The sequence below is a fragment of the Mustela nigripes genome, chromosome 6, assembly GCF_022355385.1.
Source record: "Mustela nigripes isolate SB6536 chromosome 6, MUSNIG.SB6536, whole genome shotgun sequence".
Taxonomy (NCBI): domain Eukaryota; kingdom Metazoa; phylum Chordata; class Mammalia; order Carnivora; family Mustelidae; genus Mustela; species Mustela nigripes.
In genome coordinates, this window is record NC_081562.1 from 88,542,488 (window position 1) to 88,564,830 (window position 22,343).

At 54.0% G+C, this 22,343-nt stretch overlaps 2 protein-coding genes across 2 annotated transcripts; both read left to right on the forward strand.

Annotated features, from left to right (window-relative positions):
• Positions 1 to 1,504: 1,504 nt before the first annotated feature.
• HOXC11 (homeobox C11) lies at positions 1,505 to 3,670 on the forward strand. The gene is made up of 2 exons (XM_059404877.1): positions 1,505 to 2,186; positions 3,430 to 3,670. Exons 1-2 carry the CDS (start codon positions 1,505 to 1,507, stop codon positions 3,660 to 3,662), a joined length of 915 nt encoding a protein of 304 aa, XP_059260860.1. The 3' UTR covers positions 3,663 to 3,670.
• A 9,818-nt stretch (positions 3,671 to 13,488) lies between these two features.
• HOXC10 (homeobox C10) lies at positions 13,489 to 18,688 on the forward strand. Its single transcript, XM_059404878.1, has 2 exons — positions 13,489 to 14,330; positions 17,565 to 18,688. Exons 1-2 carry the CDS (start codon positions 13,580 to 13,582, stop codon positions 17,840 to 17,842), a joined length of 1,029 nt encoding a protein of 342 aa, XP_059260861.1. The 5' UTR covers positions 13,489 to 13,579; the 3' UTR covers positions 17,843 to 18,688.
• Positions 18,689 to 22,343: the final 3,655 nt, after the last annotated feature.

The following is a 22,343-nucleotide window of genomic DNA, read 5'->3' on the forward strand; positions in this document are numbered from 1 at the left end:
TTTTGCTTATGATGATTGCTCTGGCCCCCTGGATCCAGTCTGGAACCTTCCACTAAAGTGATTCTCTGCTGCCTAAATGTGTCCCATAGTGCCCAGAGGGATGGAAAGCAAAGGAGGGCAAAACCACTGAGTCCACCTCTTGGGCCATAGTTATCTAGGAGGCTGGTGGACATGGTAGAGGGCAGGAAATGACCGAGAAATGGGAAAGAGGTACCAAGGACTGCCTACAGCCCCCTGGGAGCAGGGCTTGGGGCCTCCATTAGGGAGTGGCACTTGGCCTTGCCCTGTACACCCAGGTTCCTCAGCTCCCTTCCATTCCCCTGCTAGTCTGTCCAACAGACCCACTACCCACCTCCCAGCCTCCAAATCATTCAAGGATAGGAGCCCCCAACCCAGCACCCCCCTCATATTCTTCCTGGACCCTGACTCTGGGCTTCTTTTCTGCTCCCAAGCTAAGGCTGAACCCCCGACCCAAAGGACCAGACAGAGAAAATACATAGCTCTCATTCCGATCTTTATCTTTGGGGTTTGAGATTTCAAAATCCACAGTGGATGTAGCTTTCTGCACATTGATTGACAATAAAGGCAGGCATGAAATATTCACCCAGGGCCACTCTCTCATACTAAATATTTAACACAACATTAAAGAAGGTTTTTCCCAGACTTCGCCAGGCACCGGCTGGGCGGCTGGCGCACTGCTTACCACTCATTTATGACTAATCTGAGTCCCTAGCCGCAGGCAGCACAGCAAGCCAGACAAAGTTGGGACACTGGCTTGCTGCTGGGCTGCCTCACCTTTGGGAAACTTCACACACTCTTCTGAGGAGTCTCTCCAAAGGGGAAAGGGAGTATTGACATACAGCCGGCCAAGAAAAGAATGGACTTCTTCAAACTCTTGTAAACAGGCACTGGCCCTCTGTGGGTTGGCAGGGTAAGAGATCTTGAGAGTTGGGGGGAAGGATTCACATCTCCGGAGGAACCAGGCGGTGGGAAACTCAGTCTTCCTCCCCACCTCAGTCTTAGGCTCATCACTGGGAAGAGGGAAGACCCCCCATATGTGGGACCCCTCCTCCTATACCCAATCCTGTGTGTGTGGGGGGGAAGAGCAGCAGCTAGAAAAAAAATACAGTTGCCCCCTCCCAGCCACCGCCCCTGCCCATCCCACCACCCACTCCACCCCAACCCTCTCTTTCCTTTGCTCGCTCTGTGGAATGGAGAGGAGGGGAGTGACGAGAGAAAAACGAATACAAATCTGCAATTGATTTTCATAATGTTTCTGCGGTGTTTGCAAACCAATCGCCTGAACGTCCCCATCTTACCTAAGAGAGAACCCCTCCTACGTCTGCGAAGTGCTCCGAACTGATATATGACAATATCTACTTTGGATCACGTGCTCGGGGAGAGAGACTAAGACGGATAACGCGTCATCTCGCCTTCCCAAATTTTCCCCCCTCGCTAGATCGGGTCCAAAACCTCCATCTGGAGCCGGCAGGAGAAGAGAACGATGTTTAACTCGGTCAACCTGGGCAACTTCTGCTCGCCGTCGCGCAAGGAGAGGGGCGCTGATTTCGGCGAGCGAGGGAGCTGCGCCTCCAACCTCTATCTACCCAGTTGCACTTACTACGTGCCTGAGTTCTCCACGGTCTCCTCCTTCCTGCCCCAGGCCCCCTCTCGTCAGATCTCCTATCCCTACTCAGCCCAAGTGCCCCCGGTCCGGGAAGTCTCATACGGCCTGGAGCCATCCGGCAAGTGGCACCACCGGAACAGCTACTCCTCCTGCTATGCAGCGGCCGACGAGCTTATGCACCGGGAGTGCCTGCCTCCTTCCACGGTCACCGAGATCCTCATGAAAAACGAAGGCTCCTACGGCAGCCACCACCACCCCAGCGCCCCGCACGCAGCCCCCGCCGGCTTCTACTCCTCAGTCAACAAGAACAGCGTCCTGCCTCAAGCCTTCGACCGTTTCTTCGACAACGCCTACTGCGGTGGCGGCGACGCGCCTACCGAGCCCCCCTGCCCAGGCAAGGGAGAGGCCAAGGGGGAGCCTGAGACGACCCCGGCCTCGGGACTGGCGTCCCGGGCTGAGGCGGGGGCCGAGGCGGAGGCCGAGGAGGAGAACACGAATCCCAGCTCGTCCGGTTCAGCCCACTCCGCGGCTAAGGAGCCGGCCAAGGGAGCCGCCCCCAGTAGGTAGCAGCGGCCGGGATACTGGCGGGCAGCGAGGGAGGGAGCGGGAGAGGGAGGGCGAGAGCAGGGGGGAGGCGAGGGGAGCGGGGACGGCCTCGTGTTTTGGGTCAGTCCGATTTTATGTGGAGTTTTATAAGCATTCAAAGGATTTTATTATAACCTACAAAGCCCTCTCTCCCAACGACTCGACTTTTTACGATGGAGAAGGGGTGGGGAGGGAGGGGAAAGGGCTCTTTGGAAAAGCCGGGTGAACCCCCCTCCCCGTTATCTCCCTCGGTCTGTGAAATTTTTAAAAGCGCCACCATCGCGAGCGATATTAACTTTGATCGTGAACTTAGAAGAGCATTTAAGGAAGGATGGGGAGCCGGGCTGCCGGGGGGGTGGGACGGGAGGAGGGGTGGAGGGGGAGTAAGGGGAGGGCGAGGGAAAGACAGGGAGAAACTCAGAGAGGGGGAGTGGTGGGGGAGAGGCAATGGAGCAGAACCTGAGACCGGAGAGGCCGGCCAGGACTGCTCTGTTTCTTTAAAAAACTATTTTTTGAAATGTTCAAACTTTGTGTTCACGGGTCCTTGAGCAGAACCCCAGCAAGCCGGGGGTCATGGCGACAAAGGGTGGGGAGAGCCAGCTCAGGGCTCCACGCGGCTCCAGGGCCGGGGTCTCACTGTCTCCCTGCGGTCCGCGGCCTCGGCGCCGGCCTAGCCCGGTAGCTTGGAAGGCACGGCCCGCCGGGCGTCCCGGGGCGCCAGGGCCCCCGGAAGCGGCTCTCGGGTGTCTTTGGTGCCTACTCGCTCGCTTCCTTCCCGTCTCCCCACTGCTCTCGCCCGCTCTCACTTCTTCGTGCCTGTTCTCCGCGGTCCCCCCAGATTTCTGGAGGAGGGGTGGGTGGGTGCTCAGAGCCACCGGGAGGGCAGTGCAGGAAGGGGCCGAGGACGGCGGCTGAGCCCGCGGGTCCCCGGGACGCACTTGGCCCACCCGACTACCTTCTCCCCTAGACTCCAGTAGCTGAGGGGAGGGGCGGCGACCCCGCGGTGGCCCGGGAGCTGCCGAGCCAGACCTGGCAGGGGGTCCCGGGCTTGCCCCAGCACTGTGGCCCGAGCGAGGAAAGCAGGCCGGCCTGGCGGGAGGGCTGCCTGACGGTGGGGCTGGTAGAAGGGCCGCTGAGAGCTCGGCGGGCTGGGGTCGCCCGGGTCTCACGTGTCTCTCTCCCCTCTCCTCGCACTTGCCCCCTCCCCTCCCCTCCAGACGCCCCCCGCACCCGCAAGAAGCGCTGCCCTTATTCGAAATTCCAGATCCGGGAACTGGAGAGAGAGTTTTTCTTCAACGTGTATATCAACAAAGAGAAGCGGCTGCAGCTGTCCCGCATGCTGAACCTGACGGACCGACAAGTGAAAATTTGGTTTCAGAACAGAAGGATGAAAGAAAAAAAACTAAGCAGAGACCGGCTGCAGTATTTCTCCGGAAATCCTCTGCTGTAACTGCAGACCGGGCCCTTCACGGGGACGGGGGTGGGCGGGGAAAGGGGAAAATTATTTTATTTTTATTTTTATTTTTTATTTTCTAACTCGCCTTCTTTCCGCGGGTGGAAAACTGGACTCTGGCCAGGGCTGGCCCCCACTGCCGATGCCCGCACTTCTTTCTGGAACCTCCTTCACCTTACGTCTGACTCGCTGTGGGACAGGGACCGGGCCTGGAAAGAGGGTGAAGGGAAGTGTCTAACCCACAGCGAGTGGACTTCGTTGGCGCCAAGGCCAAGACTCTATTTAAAAGAAAACACACCTCGCGACACTGTCTTGCTGCTCCGATTGGGTGGGGGAGGGGCGAGAGTAGTGGGCGCCTAAGTGAACAATCCTTGAACTAAAAGCCTTCCCTTGCCCCAGTGATAAGATCTGCTAAGACACCGTGTCTGCGAGGGGAGACTTCTTGCGCTCCCCACCCCTACCCCACCTCGCCCCACTGCTAGGGGGCAGCTAAATGTGATCCTGCCTTGCTGTGAAATTTCTGTACCTTCGACCTGGTGTTAGGTGTGCAAAGTCTGTGTCCTACCTCCATCGGCGTCCAGGCCCCGCCTGAGCCTAGTTGTTCTCCCCGTGACCGTGTAGAGCCCTTCTTTTGAAATTTCTTAACTGGTGCATTGAGGTTTCCTAACCTATTTCCCAGCCGTGCCCCACTCCATGGATTTATAGCTATAGTCTATGCAGTTGTTATCTCCCTTTAAAAAAAAAAAGAAAAAAAAAGATTAGGGTGGAGGAGGCAGGAGGGAGGTGGGATTGGACGCCTCCCCCATGCTGGGGCCTGAATTTTTGTAAATAAATTTCACAAGCGTTTCTTTTTACCCAGAGGGGATGGGGTGGAGGGGGGGGAGGACTCTCCTGGAATGAGATTCAAATCACCCATCTCTCTCCATGAGCGTGAGTGCGCGTGTACGTGTGCAATCCCCACCCGGCTCCCATCCCAGAGGGATTGCTGTGAATTTTTTTTGTGTGTGGCAAATAAAGATATTTCATTCTGTTCAATATTATGATTTTATTTGACCCTTTTATTAGCCCCTCTCCTCTTAAAATCCTCAGTGCTCCCAAGGCGGAGGAGGAGGCTGGAGTGTAGCCCAGCTGGTGAGGACAAGCAAGGGAAGGTGAGGTAGGCCGGGGCTGGTGGGCCTGCCGGCTCTCCCCGCAGGCAGGGGAAAGAGCGTGGCGGTAGCTTCCTCCTGCTCTCGAGCTGAGGACATTCCACGGCGACTCTTAAAGCTCTCCTTTCTCACGTGCAGTTCGATCTGCGTCCAAACGCCCAGCCCCGCTTTCCGTTTAAGTACACGTTTGTTGTGGAGTTAATTGTAACCATCATCGAATTTAAATTTATAGGAATTTTCTTGGCTCCACCGCCCTCCCGCCAGATGTCTCCGTCTGTCGCAGTTAAATGTGCAGGGTTGAGGGTAGGGCTTTCGGGTTTTTTCCCCCCCACTATGAGAAGACTGTATTGGAATTTTTATATACAGTTTTGAAGGAGGGAGGGGAGAGGAGGGGAAGCCAGCCCCCTCCCTTTCCTCACCGAGGCTGGGCCCCTTCCCCTCAAGCACAAATGGCAAGGCTCCTCCAGACACAACAAGACCCTATATTGGGGCCACCCTGATGTTTGTACATTGGGTCTCCCAGAGTAGAAAGCCCCAGAGATTTGTTTTGTAAGGGGTGGGGAGGCGGTGGGGCACTGAGTAATGGGGTGATCCATGGGGACATTCTCCATACCCATCTATATTTCCTGCATGTTTTTTTTATCCCCCCCTCTGTAAAAAGATAACCATAGTCCTTTCAAGCAAAAAGCAAGGGCGCTCGGCAGTCTTGGTTCCAAATTCGTTATTTAGGGGCAAAGATTTGGAAACAGTCTCTCTTCTCTTTTCCCCCTCTTTGGAACTGTTCTTACAGAAATCAAAGAAAATGGTGTTGCCAATATGATTCTGTAGAATGACAGGCAAAACGCCCTGATAATGGACAGTCACAACCAGGCTCCGCCGTTGTTTTCGATGACAGGGACCTGTGCGGCTTAGCTATCTGTAATTTGTCAATGTGAGTCTTGAGATAAAATCCGAAAGCCAAAGTGTGCATACAGCCCCACAATTCCCTTGTGTGTCCCCACCCAGGTATTTTAAGTTGGTGTGCCTGTGTGTACAGAAGAAGGAAACTTATATGTACATTTCTGCCCGTGCTGTGGAGTAAGCCTCACCTCATGCACATCCAATGCTTGTGTTCTCTGTGGTGTATAAGCCTTGGCAGTGTTTATGAGTGTCAGCAAGAATGAAGCTGAGGGTGCTCTGTGGGTGTGTATGTGTGTGTGGACGCGCACATTTATGCCCTAGTCATATCAAGGAATATTGACATGCTGGCCATGTTTCCTATAAAATAAGGTGGGGCTAACTCTATTGAGCAAACCTGTTTATAGAGCAAAATGTTGATCTCCAAATGGATTCCAATTTTGGAGAAAAATATTTGAAACCTATAGCTATCCCTTGCCTGCAATATGCAGCCCAAAAAGCTCCCCATTTCGGAAGGCCGGGGGGGGATCATAGTGAAAGAAAAACAAAGGCTTTTGTGACCCAGACCCAGAAACCTGCCTGTCCTTGGCAACCCTCTAAAAAGAGAAAAAAGGGGTCTCTGTCCCCCAAACGAACCCATCTTCTGGCCCCTGGGATGTCCAACCCCCCTTGTGGGTCAGGAGCACTCTGGGCTCAGCCTTTCTGGGTAATCCCCTCCAGCCGAGGCGCTGCCAGGGAACAAAAGATCTTCGTCTAGACGCCGCCATAAAGCACCCCCCCGTGCCTCTAAAACCAGTTTCATTTCGCCCTTAACGACCCAGTCTGGCCTGTGTTAGAAAATGCTTCCGCTCTAAATAGTAAACAAACCCACAGCGGATGGTCTCGGCTCCCCCAACACACCCCAGACCCCCATGCCATTACCCTCTTGCTCCACATCTTCCCCCTCTTCTCCTCCAGCTTTTCTCAGCTCCCAGCTCCCCAACCCCCCCCCCCCAGTAAATAAACCCGAGGCCGAGTTCAAAGTTTCTTGGAGCTAAGGAGGAATGTTGGTTGTAAAAATCCAAGTTTATAGCGCACGTGGGAGTTTACAAGGGTATTAAGTGGTGTGGGCTGAGAGAGAGCACTCTGGGCCCCTCCCCCTCTCGCTATGGGCTTTAGGGGTACAGAGAGAACCTTGGGGACTTGAAAGGAGAAATGGCTTGGGGCCAGCCTTGTGTTTGGGGTTTCTTTGTCCCTCAGACCCCTGGGTTGCTGAGGAATGGGGATGCAAGGGCCTCTTAGAAGACAGCTCACACAGGCACCTCTGAAAGCAAGCCCACAGGTTTCAGATGTCCCAGATGGAGAGGATGGGCAGCTCTGCTTTGAGAAAGCAAAAAAGTGACAGATCAGGTGTCTGAAAGGTGCACAGACACGGGGATACCTAGAGTCCCTTCTCAACCAGAGGGAGAAAAACTAGCTGGGGCTAATTTCTTGAGTGGGCTGAAGGCAGAGGGGGATTTTCTCACCAGAGCAAAGAAGAACTTTGAACTTCAAGAAGTCAAGGGCGCCACCCCTTCCCTTTCCCCGCCCCCTCTCCGGAATCTGTAGGGCAATTCGTTTCTGGGCCACTATTCCTTCAAGGGGGCAGTCCCTGGGGTTTCCTGGTGCCCCAGGGCTGGATAACACTGTTTGCTGAAACTTCTCTGCTTGGAGCCCGCCAGAACCGTGTGCACGCGACTACACTCTTTATTATTCGTATAAACCTTTGGAAAAGGCAACGCCCGGGAAGTTTTTATAACTTTGTTTGGCATAAAAGTTTTACAAGATTCCTCCTCCCCTTTTTAAAAACTTTTAAGTTTTGGTCTTTCCACGGAATGAAAACTCAGGATCTTTAGGAGGTTGTGGGGAGAGAGGTTCTGGGGCCCCGGTGGGGGAAGGTGGGGGAAGTGGGGGCTTCTGAAGCGGACTCAGTCTGCCTATGGCAGAATAAGGCTGAAGACTGTCGCCAGTCTTTGCCTGAGGCCCAACTTAGACCGAGCTTTGGGGGCTAGCGGCTCACAGCCACTACAGGCCTGCAAGACAGTGCTGGCCGCTCCGCTCTCTAAGCACGCTCTTGCAGACTCCCAAAGCTGGGCCAGACCTTTCTCTTCATTCCCTCTGTTCTCCTGCAGGAACCATTCTCTCTGTCTCTCTGTCTCTATACACAACACAGACACACACACACACACACACACACACACACACACTAACCAAACACTCCTTCAACCCACTACACAAAGTGGAAACCCATAACCTTGACTCAGACTGCGGATTTGGGAGAGTTACACACACGGCCTTGCATCTCTGTTTCTTGCAAATTCTCCAGTGGGTCAGAAGAAAGACAGAATTCAAAACACCGAGGAATTCCTGTCCAGAGGTTCCAGAGATTGCAAGACTGACAGAGGAGGGCTGGCGGGCTGCAGTCCGGAAGCTCGGAGAACAAAGGTGCCCATGTGCGGACATGGCTTTGGGTTGCTAAGTCCGCGGGTGGCCCCTCGGATCTTGACCCCCATCTGGGACTGACAGAGCCCCACTCCTTCATTTCCCCTGACTCCAGCCTTGGGGACTCCAGTTCAGCTCAAACTGAAGCTATTTTAATGTTCAGCTCTGGAGGTCAGGACAAAGATTGAGCGACTTCTCCAAAGAAGCGTCTTGGAGGCAGTGGGACCAAAGGTACCTGAGCCCTGGGACCAGGCATGTCAGGGAACCATCAGAGCCAGTAAGAACGTGCCCCCGCGCCAGCTTTTCCTTCCCTCTAATGGCGACTGCTGAGGCCTGGCCGCTGGCCGCTGGCAGCTGTACACTTCGCCTTGTGAGGAGCCGAGTTATTAAGGCTGAAGGCCGGAGAAGGTCAACTCCAAGCCTGAGTAGTAAGGCTGGGAAGAGACGCACCCGAGCCTGGGGCTTTCTCCTCCCTGAGCTATGCATCAGAGAGAAAAACAAGAAAGGCTGGGGAGACCGAAAGTCAAGGGGGAACGAAAGCACTGAGGAGGAAAGAAAAGAGCAAAGAATAAATTGTGTCCTAAAGAAAAAAGGAAGAAGGAAATAAAGAAAACAATGAATTAAGAAAGAGAAAAGGTCAGGAAAAAATGAAGGGAAAAATGTACTGCAGGAAAAAAGAGAAGGAAAGAAAAAGAGAAAGAGAAAGAAACAAATAAAGAGAAAGGAGGAAGAAGAAAAAGGAAAAAAGGAAAGCAGGAAGAAAGGAAGAAACAGAGAAAGAGGAAAAAAAGATGCAAAATGGATCTTCGGAAAGGAATTTAGCCGGTAAGGGAGGGGGGGGTGGTTTCTTCTCCGGAGCCAGTCGGCCCAACTACAGCCCTGACTCCCCACTGGAAACCCAATCTACTGGGGCAACTTGGGAGCAAATCCCTGAAGTGGGGGGCCAGGCTTCCCCCAACCAAGACATCCTCCCATCTGTGTCCTTCTCTCAAAGCTTCTTTCCGAAGTGTTTGCTGTCTGGTTTCGATTCAGGAGGCAAAGTTAAATAACTGGCCGCCTTCGGCAGGGCAAAAGGGCCGTTGTGTTGGCTCAGGTTTATCGGACTTCAGGATGCGGGGATCCTGGGGAGCACGTCTCTTAGGTAGAGGTGAATATTTGTTGCCGTGTGTGCACAATGGAGCACGAGTTAGACAAGTTCGTAAACGGTAAATTCCGTAGCATCTGGGTGCAATCGTGTAGTGTGCAGTGTCCAGATGTGAGAGGGACTCTGATGGCCGGGCTGCCAGGGTGGCTTCGAGATCCCAAGTAGACCAGAGGCACCTCCAAGGGTCCTGGGTCTCCCATGTCTCTCTTGTACCTTTTTGAAAATCTCTATCTTGGGCTTCTGAGCATTCTGCAGTTTGCCTGGTAGTTCAATGTTCCCCCACTCAGCCTGGGCAGAGCCCCGTGTTTGTGAAGGAGAAAAGAAAAATTTTCCTTCAAGTTTTGGGATGAGAATGATTTATCTGGGTCTCCAAAACAAGAGGAAAAATGCCTGCAACTTTACTCCCTTGTGTGATTTTGTTTTTCATTTCACTTGGAGAGATTTCAATACACCAACTTTACTACTTTATTTTATTATTTTACCCCAAAGGGAGAGACGCTCTTCCTTTTTTCACTCCACCTTTGGAATTTTCCAGATGATTTCCTTAAACTGTTGGGGAAACTCTCCTCATTTTCCTTGGAAAAATCGGGGTGTTTCTGGGGCACGTTGAGGGCTGGCGCCAGGGAAACAGCCCGGTTCCTTTCTGTTCGTTGAGCACTACATTTTCCTTCTTCTGTTTTCACATGGGGACCCCTAGTGCCCCAGCCCTCGCCCTGCCCTCTGGAACCACAGATCTTCCTGGAATATGCTAGGATTGAGCAAGGGGCACCCTCCTCCTCTCCCTGGCTCACAATCCCACAGGCAGCAGGAGGCTCAGTCCCCTGTCCCTGCTGCCCTTCCAGGTTCAGGGTACCAGGAAGAAGCAACCAGAGTGAGAGGGCTCTCGGGGTGGGTGGGATTGGTCAAGATGTACGTGCAGCCTGAGCCCTGCTCTGGCCTGCCACCCCTGGATTTTCACAGCCCCAAGTTGAGGCAAGAAGGGGGAGCCCTGAAGTCTCTCAGCACTCCCAGAAAGTTGGGGAAATGGTTTAACTGGCTGAGCGAAGCCACACTGATTTCTCTTGACCCCAATCCAGTTCCCCAGGGGTGCAGGCCTGAGGGTCTTGGCTCTGTTGGGCAGGACCTGTGGGTGCCTGGCAGAGGCAGCAGGCGGGACGGCCGTGGCAGCCCGAGTGCCTTTGAACGCCAGGCCCGGACAATAGGACGGAAACAGCCTTTGCTCCTGGCCTCGGAAAGACTGAGCCCAAGGGGGCAGGGCTGGAACACACATCCAACCGTACTTTCCTGGACCCGCTCAAATGTTCCCCTTGCCTCGTCCTCACCCTCACGTCTTCCTCTCTTTCGCCTCCACTGGGGCAGAATCCCAAAGTCTGCAAAAAACCAACAAGTTATTCGAGTCTGCGTCAGCGCTTGCCGCGCTTGGGGTCTTGTTTAACAGCTCCGGGTTTGCGTTTATCCTGCGTAATTAGAGGCAAACATTTGTCCCACCGGGGGTCCCACTTAGGCTGATGAATTTGATTTCTTTTTTCATTAATGGGCCGTGTTTATCATACTTCTAATTATTTCAACTTTAAACACTATTCGTTCTAGTGAGGAGGTGAGAGCTAGGCGGGAGGCTCCTTCTCCCGGGGGGATTATTTCCATTAATAATGGCAAGAATTCTGAAGCAGCTCCAACCCCTCCAGGGGCTGAGGTAAGGAGTGAGTTTGGGATGGAGGTCGGGCTGGTAGGGAGAGACAGGTCCTGAGGCGGGAGTGACTCTTCCTCTCCCGTTGGTTCCCCAGCTTAAGTCTTAGGGCTTTCTGTGTTTTGAGAGGTAATCTGGAGTTCGTCTTCTTCACCCTCCGCTACCTCCCTCGCCCCTCCCAGCCTGGACTCAGATCCTTCCCCTGTGAGCCTCTTGGCAACCTTCCACCACCCCAGCCAGATCCCAGCCTGGCTGGGCAGAGGCTCAAGGAGCCCTATCCCAGCCCCTAGCTGCTAACACCGACAGAAAAGCCAGGAAAAGTTAGGGTTGACCAAGCGGTACCTGGGTGTGGAGGAGAGGGCCCAGTAGACCCCCAAACGGGGGGCAAGGGCAGGGGACTGTGACGCCAAACTCCATGGACAGGCACACCAGGCGGGAAAATAAAGGAGATGTGAAAGAGCGGGGGAGGGAACCCCCCCAAGGCCATATAATTCTCAATTGCTTTGGTCTTTAATTTCATCGCCCCATAAATGAGGAAATATCAGTTCCCATACTAAATTTTTATCCCCGGCTGATAAATATGACGGGGAATTTTCGTTGGGTCCTCGTAAAAGCGAACAGTTTCGATCAAACTGGTGGGGAAAGACTTATGCAGATCATACAAACAGAGTGGCCATAAAGTCTCCGCCGTTTCCCGCAGGGTGGGAGGTGGGACAAATGGTTCTCCGGATTGACGGCTGCCCAGGCTGTCCCAAGTCTCGTCTGGGGCCTAAACAGCCTAACCTTGCCCCAGCCAACCCCTGTGCCGAGCCCACTGCGACCCCTGCAAATGAAAACACAAAACCATTTCTAATCTCCCCTGGCTGGTCCTGCAAGCGAGTCACACATTACACATTTTCTACCAGTGTTCCCGGGGTCCATGGACCCCTGTGGTCTCCTCTCTTGCCCCCTGGCTGAGGGAGTTCCGTGGATTTCTTTCCGAAGTCCTTTTCTAGCAGCCGCGGGCTTGGGCCTCTCTAGAAGCGATCCAGCCTCCGCACTCTTCCACGCCAGGGCGCCCGGAGCACCGGTCCTTTCCCGGCCAGGCTTCAGCCCTTTGGAAAATCGAAACCTGAGGCTTCGTCCAGGGGAAAATGTGGGGCGACCGGAAAGACAAGTTATTTTCCAGATTCCGTTTCCTGAGGAAGGGGTGGAGAGTTTAGTTCGCTTTGGGAGAAAGGCGATGGAGAAACGGAAAGAACTATTTAAAACATACCTTGTCCCTTATTTCTCGTTTTCCTTTATTAAAAAAAATAAAAACCACACAAAGACGCTGGTTCCTCTTTTCTGTTAAAAAATGCCCCCCAGCTCATTCGTTCTATAAAGGACACTTCCCTGGGTTGAATTTTGTCGCATCTGGTGTCCTAGTTTCCCGTGTGATACGTGACTCCCACAAACCATCCGAGGCCCTGCAGGTTCCCTCTTCCTCTCTGGGAATATTCCTTGTTTTAGTGGGGGCAAGGTCAATTGGAAAGCGAGGAACGCCAAGGCCTGGAGCAAAGCACCCGAACGGACTCCAAGGCCAAAGCCTTCCAACCCCTGAGATGGTGATCCAGGGGCCGCCCACTCTGCCAGGCCCGGACTGCATTCCGTGGTCGGGGAGCTGGCGCCTCTGGTCTCTGGCTTCCTCCTCTCCGGACCCCTAGATCCACTGGAAACCTCCTTTACCCTCCTGGAGCAGCCCTGAAGTGATGATGACTCCCTCCCTGGTCCACTCCATACTCTGGGGATTCCCCCGTCAACCCGCACAGGGAACTTATAACTCAACCAGCTTCCATTGAGCGAGGTCCCCAAACTGAGCCCCCAGGCCAAGCCCCGAGAACCCGGACGCAGGAGAGCAGAAAGTTTAGTTCTGTTTGGGATTCCTTAACTTTTTCTCCCTTTCTCTGCCCACTGGAGCCCTCCCTCCAAACATCACCCCACACCCCTCCCAAGGGAAGAAACGGGGAAAGGGCACAAAGAGAGGAAAAGAAGAGGTAAAAGACAAGGGAAAAAGTACCTGGATCGTGTCTTGACCTTTTAATTTGAATTTGACTGTTTTGAGCCCCGAGTTGCCTTGCTCTCTCCCTCTCTCCTGCATGTCCCCCCTCTCCGCCCCACTCTCCCCAAGAGTTACAGGCTGGTTCCCGGGTAAACAAACCCCGTTCTCTCTAGAACCCCCCACCCACCCTCCTCCACCCCTCTCCTGCCCCTGCCGCCCCGGGGGCGCTTCCTTTGTTCGCGGGGAAGGGCTCCGGCGCCCCTACCCCGAGGCGGCTGCTAGGTGGCGCTGTTACTCCACGCTGCGCGCTCCGCCTGCCGACAACTTGACCCCGCTGACGTCACGGCCGTCTGAATCATCAAGGCCATTTTCAAATCCCATTGGTCTAGCGGTCACATGGTGAGGACCGAATGCGCGGATAATTATGGAGCTGATATTTCCCCCCTCCCCTTCTTTTTCCTCCCGCCCCTCCAACCGCCCCCCCTCCCGGATGGGGAAAAAAAAAGATGTCAGCTCCTCCGCTGTAGTATTGCTCCTTAAAAACCCCTCTCTCTGAAAATGACATGCCCTCGCAATGTAACTCCGAACTCATACGCTGAGCCCTTGGCTGCGCCGGGCGGAGGAGAGCGCTATAGCCGGAGCGCAGGCATGTATATGCAATCTGGGAGTGACTTCAACTGCGGGGTGATGAGGGGCTGTGGGCTCGCACCCTCGCTCTCCAAGAGGGACGAGGGCAGCAGTCCCAACCTCGCCCTCAACACCTACCCGTCCTACCTCTCGCAGCTGGACTCCTGGGGCGACCCCAAAGCCACCTACCGCCTGGAACAACCTGTTGGCAGGCCGCTGTCCTCCTGCTCCTACCCACCTAGTGTCAAGGAGGAGAATGTCTGCTGTATGTACAGCGCAGAGAAGCGGGCGAAAAGTGGCCCCGAGGCAGCTCTCTACTCCCACCCCCTGCAGGAGTCCTGTCTCGGGGAGCACGAGGTGCCGGTGCCCAGCTACTACCGCGCCAGCCCGAGCTACTCAGCGCTGGACAAGCCGCCCCACTGTGCCGGGGCCAACGACTTCGAAGCCCCCTTTGAGCAGCGGGCCAATCTCAACCCGCGCGCCGAACCTCTGGAGTCGCCCCAGCTCGGGGGCAAAGTGAGTTTCCCTGAGACCCCCAAGTCCGACAGCCAGACCCCTAGCCCCAATGAAATCAAGACCGAGCAGAGCCTGGCGGGCCCAAAAGGTAGCCCCTTGGAGAGCGAAAAGGAGCGGGCCAAAACCGCGGACTCCAGCCCAGACACCTCGGATAACGAAGCGAAAGGTAAGGCTGCCTGGGCAGCGGCGGCCGGGCTGGGACGCTCGGGTACTTAGTCTTCGTGGCCGGGGCTGGGGTAGGGGGAGGGTTGGGCCGAGGAATGCGATCCCGGCTTGCGACTCGTGTCCGCTGAGCGCCAGGCTGGTGGCGCTTCATTTGGCTAAGGAAGGTAAGCGGCAGAGTGGAAAGGCCGGGCCGCCAGCGGCCGTGGGCGCCGAGACCCGGGAGTGGTGCGCACCGCGGGCAGCCTGCGGGCGACTTGTGCTGCCCCGGGCTGATGACGGCTCCCGGGTGCTTGCTGGCTTTGGTTTGCTTGCTTTACGGCGGTTGCTTGGGGGGCTGAGGTCCCTCATTCAGGTCAGAAGCTTGCAAAAAGCTTAAAATGGCGATCTTGGGCCAGGGACTGGGGAAGGCTTAGGTGAAGGGGGATTTCGCTTTACTGCGCTTTCCCAGCTGAAAATTGTTTCCTTCGAAGCGCGATTTGTTATTGTTTGTGGATCTGATTTGTGTGTGTGGTATGGGCTCCTGCGGTTTGAGCTCGGCCGGGGGGCCTTGGGCAGCGGGGGTTGGGGCAGAAAGAGGTGGAGGTGTAGGGCTAATCTCCACGTTCCTCCCTCCCCCAGACGCCTGGCTAGGGGATGGCGTTGGAACAGGGCATTTGGAATGTTAGTTTCTTGTCTTCCCTGTAAAATTTCTTTTTCTTTTTCTAGTTAAATTTAAAAACATTTTTTTTCGTTCTTTTCCAAAAACAGTTTACAAATGAGTGGTTGGGGATTTTCTGTTCGCGTGGCAAGTGGTTTTCTCCTGAAAGGGAGTGTTGCTTTAGTTGGATTTCATTGTGATTTCGGCTGGAGAGAGAAAGCCTAGCCAGAGTTCAAGCTCAGGGTTCAAGATTCACTTCTGCTGCTGGAACTGGGGTCCTCCAGGACCTTTCTCTGACACCTGGAGAAAGAATGTGGAGGAAACGGGAGCAGTGGAGGGAACCTGAGGGGACCTACTTTCCTTGAAAAGTTGGAGCAAAAATCATCCAGAAAGGCCCAACTGGGAGGAGAGGAATAAACCTGTGTCTCCTGCCACTAACTACTGGAGTCTGTGTATAAGTGGGGCTCGTTGGATGCAGAGGCAGATGAGATCCTGAGAGCTGAGCAGCCTGGGGGCGGCCTGGATCTTGTGGTGCTTTGTATATGGATATGGTGCACACGCATGCCTGGCGGCGACCTGTGTCACACTCACACTCACACACACACGCGCCTCTCTCATGCTTCGCGCACACTCACGCATGCCCCTGTGCGCGCGCGCGCGCGCACATACACACACACACACACATGCGAGCGTGTGCGCGCATACTCGCACTGTTTTGGCGGGCAAGGGCAAAAGCCTTGCCCTCTTGGGTCTCCTCTGCAAAGGTAGCCTTGGCAAATCAGCCCATAGAGACCCCAGCAGAAGATGTGCACCGACGTGTTCATGAGGCTGAGGGAGAGAGTGAGGTACACACACCCAGATAGTCTTCCCTGTGACACATGTGCTGCAGGAAAGCTTAATTTTGTGCCCTCTCCCCAGATCCTGAGCTTTGTTGGGAAAGAATTTTAGGGTAGGAAAAGTTGCGTCCTAGCCCCACCAAAAGCAAAGTCAAGGTTAACAAGTCCACCTCCTAACTCAAACTGCCCCCATTCCGGTAGGCTCCCTTTCTCTCTTGCCCTCCCTACAACTTAAGCCCTTCCATCCCACCCAATTCCTCTCAGTCTGCACTTTGCCTGTGCCCTTCTTGCCTCCACTCCCCCCCATATGGTGTCTCCACCAGCCCAGAGGCAAGAGGGCTTTTAGCCAGACTTCCCCATTTTTAATTCCTCCCTTCCCCCAAAACCCAACAATCCCAATGAGAAAATAAATAGGGCAGAGTTAGATGTGGAGAACATTTAAACAATTTGGCAAGAGACTGCAGGTGCAGAGGTGGGAGCAGAAGTAAGGACATTCAGATGTCTTAAACTATAGCCTTAAGTTTGCCTTTTTTTTTTTTTTTCTGGTGCCTCTCAGTTCCCCAAGGACCCCTGCCTCACTCCCCATCAAAAGAGGATCTAGGAATCTGGCAGTTCCATTTGGCAAAGCAGGGGGCGGGGGGGTGAGAGTACAGAGCCATCAGCAGCCACCTTTGCTGGGTGCCCTTGTTGGGTCTCTGGACTCTGGGCTTTTTCCCTAGAAAGGATGACCAAGGGCTCTCATGCTGCTTGAGGAGCAAGGCTGGTCCATTTCAGCAAGAATGTGTACCAAGGAAAGAAGCTGTCAGTAAGATAATGGGAATTACACACTCTATCTATATCATCTCCTTCTATCAGTAGACACATGTATACTTATCTGTGTGTGGACATTGTGTAGGAGTGTGCACCTCTACAGGAATACACGTGCACACACAGGCATTCACATCTATATAGACTAGATGGAGACTTCCAGGAGGCTGCATTTCCTCAGGATATCTCTCTCCCTTGACCTTAGGTCCTATGGCTAGGGCAGTTGTCTGAGGACCCCTCAGCATGCCCCAGAGCGGTTGCCCCTGACCTCTGCTGCCTTCACAAGCAACCCTGCTTCAGCTATTCACACCAGGGGGAAATGGCCAGGAGAGGAAGAGCTGGCAACGGGAGATTGAAAGGGGCAGAGTTGCTCTGTGGCACTTCAGGTGGGAACAAGGGCTGGGGGTCTGGTACAGGGACAACTGCAAGGGCCTGTGGCCACAGGGACTCTAAGGCAAATGTCCCTCTGTCCCTCCACTGAGTTGAAGGGGGTCAAAGCTCTCTGGGAATTGCTCTGGGCAGCAGGGTGGACTCTGCAACTCTGTCTGGGGCCTGGGAAGCACTTTTCCTTCCACTTAGATTTTTCCAGAACTGGAATGGAACCTAGAGGAGGGAGGGCCTGGTGAGGTTGAGCACATGCCCGCCCAGGTCAGTCAGAAAGCTGAAGGAGAGTGGGAGTACTCAGAATCTGCCAGGTCAAGGTGGATTGGGGTCACATAATTAATAAATGCTCCAGAGGCAAGAGCTTTTTGTCTTTCCCCACGGAAGTCTAGACCCCAACGAAATTCTAAGAGCCCTGAGCCCAAGAACACCCCGCCAGCCAGGCCTGTGGGGTGAGAACAGCTCCCCTCTGCTCCCTCAGCCGCCCCCCACAGCCGACTGGCAAAGGCTGCAGTGGGCTGCGAGGGTTTGCCTCTTCGAGGGATACTTATGTAAATAATGTTATTTTTAACAGAGGAGATAAAGGCAGAAAACACCACAGGAAATTGGCTGACAGCAAAGAGCGGAAGGAAGAAGCGGTGCCCCTATACTAAACACCAGACGCTGGAATTGGAGAAAGAATTTCTGTTCAATATGTATTTGACGCGAGAGCGCCGCCTGGAGATTAGCAAGACCATTAACCTTACAGACAGACAAGTCAAAATCTGGTTTCAAAATCGCAGAATGAAACTCAAGAAAATGAACCGAGAGAATCGGATCCGGGAACTGACCTCCAATTTTAATTTCACCTGAGCGCGTGGCCTCCCCTCCCCCTCCCCTTTCTCCCTGCTCCTTCCTTTCCCCCGCCTCCTCCTCCCTTTGTGCCTGGTGCTATATATTTTTTTTTCCTCCCTGAGTATAAATGCAACGCGCCTGCCAAAAAGGCAAAGACCTCAGACTCTCCTTCTAAGGGACCTGTGGTTCGTGCTGCGAAGATGCCTCCACCTAAAGCATGAGAGAAACGGGGTGCCGGGGTGTGGGGTGTGGTGTGCCCGCATAGATGAGGGTGGGAGTGTGGCTGGTGTGTGTGTCAACCCCTCACTCACCCACGCACTCACACACACCATCCTGTCCTCCATGCAAAGTTAAGGTCGAACCCACCCGATCACAGGGGGAAAAAATCAACCAGAGAAGGTCTGTAATCTCGCATAGCACAGTCAGAATCGCTCCTTCCTTGCTGCATTTCCTCCTTAGGATAATAGACGTTTTGGAAAGTTCGGCTAGTGTTTGTGTGTTTGTCGTAGCGCCCAGCGCCTCCACGAAACCCTCTCCATGTCTTTACCTCCCAGTCGCTCTGAGAATCTGCTTGAAGTCTCGTATTTGTACTGCTTTCTGCTTTTCTTCCATTCTCCCAGCACCCCCCACATAGCCCCCGCCACTGACACCTCAGAAATTCCATCCAGAGGAATACAAAAAAATTTAAAAATTAAAAATAGAACATAGTGAAGCAAAGACAGACTGCCCCCCCCCTTAAATATTGCCCTGTCCCTGTCTGGGAGTTGTGTTATTTAAAGATATTCTGTATGTTGTATCTTTTGCATGTCGCTTCCTTAATGGAGAAGAAAATCCTAATAAATTTCCAGAATCGTAATCCTCAAATGGGTGGTTTTTTGTTTTTAAGTGTTTTTTTTAGCAACACCCCCCACCCCCAAAAGAGGCTGAGTGTGTGGATGTGTGTGTGTTTTGTGTTTGACTCATCTCCTAGAGCCTTTCTAGAATGTCTCTTGGCGGGTTTAATGTAAGTGAGAGACCATAACGTTGATTTAAATATTATCCAGGTGACCACAATAAGTCAAGGTCATAAAACAGTAATGTCAGGACGGTCTTGGTGCGCGCGAGAGGTGGATTTTATGATCTGCAAATATAATGTGGTGCTGCAGTAAAAGATGCATTTAAAGGTGACTGGAGGAGGGAAAGAGGCAGAGAGCAAACTGCAATCTTGAGGAGCAGACGGATCTGATTGCCTGGGGTGCTGGGCCAGGCGCACCCCACCGCTGCTGGGGGAACCCCAAGAGCCCCCCACCTATCCAAAGAGAGGAATAAACTTAACCGCCGGAGGGGGACGAGGAGATCAGCCAACCCCCCCCCCCCTCGACAGCAGCAGCAGAAGCACGGGCAGAGGCAGGAGGAGGAGGCGGCGACAAGGTAAGAGAAGCGGTTTCTTGTTCTTCTCTTGGCGGCGGAGTGGGGACCAGCGGTGTCCCCAGGTGCCTGGCGTGCAGCGGGCACAACAGGGAGGAAGGTGTTTCGGGCATCCGAGCTTGCTGAGAGCCCAGGCTTGTCTTGTGGCCGTACTCACAGCGGAGGGCAGTGGCCGGGAGCTCCCTCTCCACCCCTCCCAGACCCGTTGCCGTGGGGTTCGGTGGGTAAAGGGGTAAATTGGTGGTTTTTGGCTTCTTTCTCTGCGCGGGCACTTAGGGTCGCCTCGAGGTCGACACATGGATGTAGATGTCGCTCCGTCTGGTCGTCTGCTGGGGGAAGAAGAGGGAGGGTGGGCGAGAGAGGGCTGGAGCTTGAAGCTTAGGTTTCCTGCTTTCTGCTGGTTTGGATCCGAGCCTTATTCAAGCTCTCGGTCCCCACGCTCTCTGGCCATGGGGTTTTGCCAGGCAAGTGGCCTGATTGGAAGAGGCTCTGGAGCACAAGCGCCTTGGTTTGGCCACCCATAGAGGCAGGGAAGCAAAGCAGAGCTGAGACAGGGAGAAGACCAGAGGGAACCTAGGAGGAGAGCCAGATGAACAAGACAGGGGACCCAGCTCAAGAGTGGAAGGACACTCCAGCTTCCCTCAGGGCCAGGGCCAGAGGCAGGGGAATAGCTCCACGGCTGTGCTGGGGGCGGGGCGGGGGTTTGGTGGCTGGAGGTCCCATTTCACCAGAGTTTCCCTGAGCAATTTGCTTAGACCAGAGGCTGTTGAGGCAGTCAGACCCCCTACCCACCCAGCCACCCAAAGTCTACTCTCTAGTCCTTAGGGAGGTTGTGGGGGCGGAAAGGGGGACGGGGCTGAATTTCTTCCTTCCCCAACCCCCTTCCCTTCTCCTCCCGATAGATGCAAAGCTGATCCCGCCCTGCTCGCTCAGCTGATCTGTGGCTTAGGTAGTTTCATGTTGTTGGGATTGAGTTTTGAACTCGGCAACAAGAAACTGCCTGAGTTACATCAGTCGGTTTTCGTCGAGGGCCCCAATCCACCTACCCTGCTCCTTCCCTCCCCAGTGGGACTGCCCTACAGCCCCCTCCCAGGTAGGGCAAAATGGGTACAGACTGAGGAGGACAAGCTGTGACTGGGACTGCAGGACAAGTCTGGGGAGCCCCGCTTCATACTGTCCACTCCTCAGCCTGTCCCAATCCCTGTGACTGAGGGAGAGGAGTTTTCCCAGCAGCTATTGTTTCCTGGGCCCAGCTGATGGAGACAGACAAAGAAAGTCTAGCCAATTCCAAGGAAATTGAGGAATTTGAGTAAGAGGTGGCCTGGTGGGCCCTCTCAGTTGGACAGCAGGGTGGGCAGGATCAGAAGGAGAGAAAAGAGCACAGAAAGAGAAGGGAGTCTCTGGAAGGGCTAGCTTCTCTCACCTGCCAGCCTCCAAAGACAAAAATCTACCTCCAGTCGGCTGGGGCTGGAGCTTCTCCCTAGACAAGTGGGGTGTCTGGGGGGGCCCCAAGAGTTGGGGAACTCTGAGCTCCAGCTCAGCCACCTCCCCTTCCTTTTCTATAGCTCCATACCCATGAGAGGGGGATATTTAGGGTGTTAGTAGGTTAGAGAAAAGCCATCAAGTCCAAGTAGAAACACTCCCCCCACACACACACACCCTACTGGGAAACATCAGGGCAGGAACCTGGCTCTAGTTTCGGTCTAGCTGTCTGTGGCCCATAGGCCTTGGTCTGTTGTGTCTGTGGCTATCAGGCAGCTGCTTGTCTTTGCGCTTTGTGAAAATGTCTGGGTGAACGGAGGCTGCCAGCGCCCACCATTACCATATTGTTGGGAAGGTTGTTGGCTGATGCCAGGGGGAGGAGGGGAGGATAATGGAGTAGAGGAGAACCCGAGCAAAGTGAAACTTTGCAAAGCTTCTTCCCTTCCTTTCCCTACCTGGCTCCTCAATTCTGGCCCTGGTTGCTAGAGAGAAGGCTCTCAAAAGAGGCTTCTCTGCCTGTGGAGAAAAATGGGAGGGGGGTCAGGGAGAATGGGGAGATACACCCCTGTTCTCAGAAAGACTGGGAAAGAGGAAGCCAAGAGGAGAAGGATAGGCTCCTGGTTCTCTCACTTTGGAATTATTATGATTATTAAAGTATTATGAACTTTGAGACAGGGGAATAAAATTACATCCCTGTAACAGAGTATATACATGGAGTTCTATTTTCTCACAGCGGGCTGCTGGAGGGATATATCTAACCTTGTATATGAGTGTGGGTCCCTTTTTCTATATGTCTGTCTTCTCCAGACTCTCTCAAAGCCCTAGTATATTTTTACATGCATACTTCGTGTATTTCTCTCTGTCTCTACAAAGAGATTTCTTTTGACCCCAGGGAGGCTAGAGGAGAAAATGGGAATAGAGCCTTTCTTCTCCCTGAGTTTGTTAGTCTTTCTGTCTATCCCCCAGCCCTTTGTGGGGGAAAATAATCTCTTTCCTTGAAGGAAAGTGCTCAAATCTCTCTATGGCTCCCGGGGAAATAGGAGGTTTTCAGAGAGCAAGGCCAGCTGGTGCGAGGCAGGCAGGGGCTCCCCTGGTTTGGGAGCCCCTAGCAGTCTCTGAGTTTTCAAGCTGTCAGAAGCACAGGACCAGTTGGAGTGAAGGGAGTCCCAGGCAGGGGCGGGGTGCTCAGGAGTGCCTGGCTAGGAGAGAGTGTCCCTGATGGGCCGAAATTCACCAATGAACGACTTTTGCGCTTTGGGTCTCTCTCTGCCCCCATTTCCATTTCAGAGTCCGCGGGCTTATGGGGGGTTGGCCACAGAGTCATGAGTCTGGGGTGTCCCCCTTCCCAGATCCTGGGGAATGGGGCGAGTCCTCACCCCGCCAAGGTGAGGGCCAGCCTGGTGGCCAGAGTCCACCCCCACGGCCCTGGGACGTAGATTATGGCTAAGGCGATGGTGATTATTTATTCGCTTCGCTGGAAGGGAGTCTTCAGAAGAAACAGCGTGAAGAGGAGGGAAAAAATTATCTCTCTCGTCTGCGGATATTAAGATGGATTTTTATTTCTTAAAGGACCCTCCCCGCCGAGAGCGCATAAGCGTAAACTTAATATATGCTCCGCAGCCCAACTCCA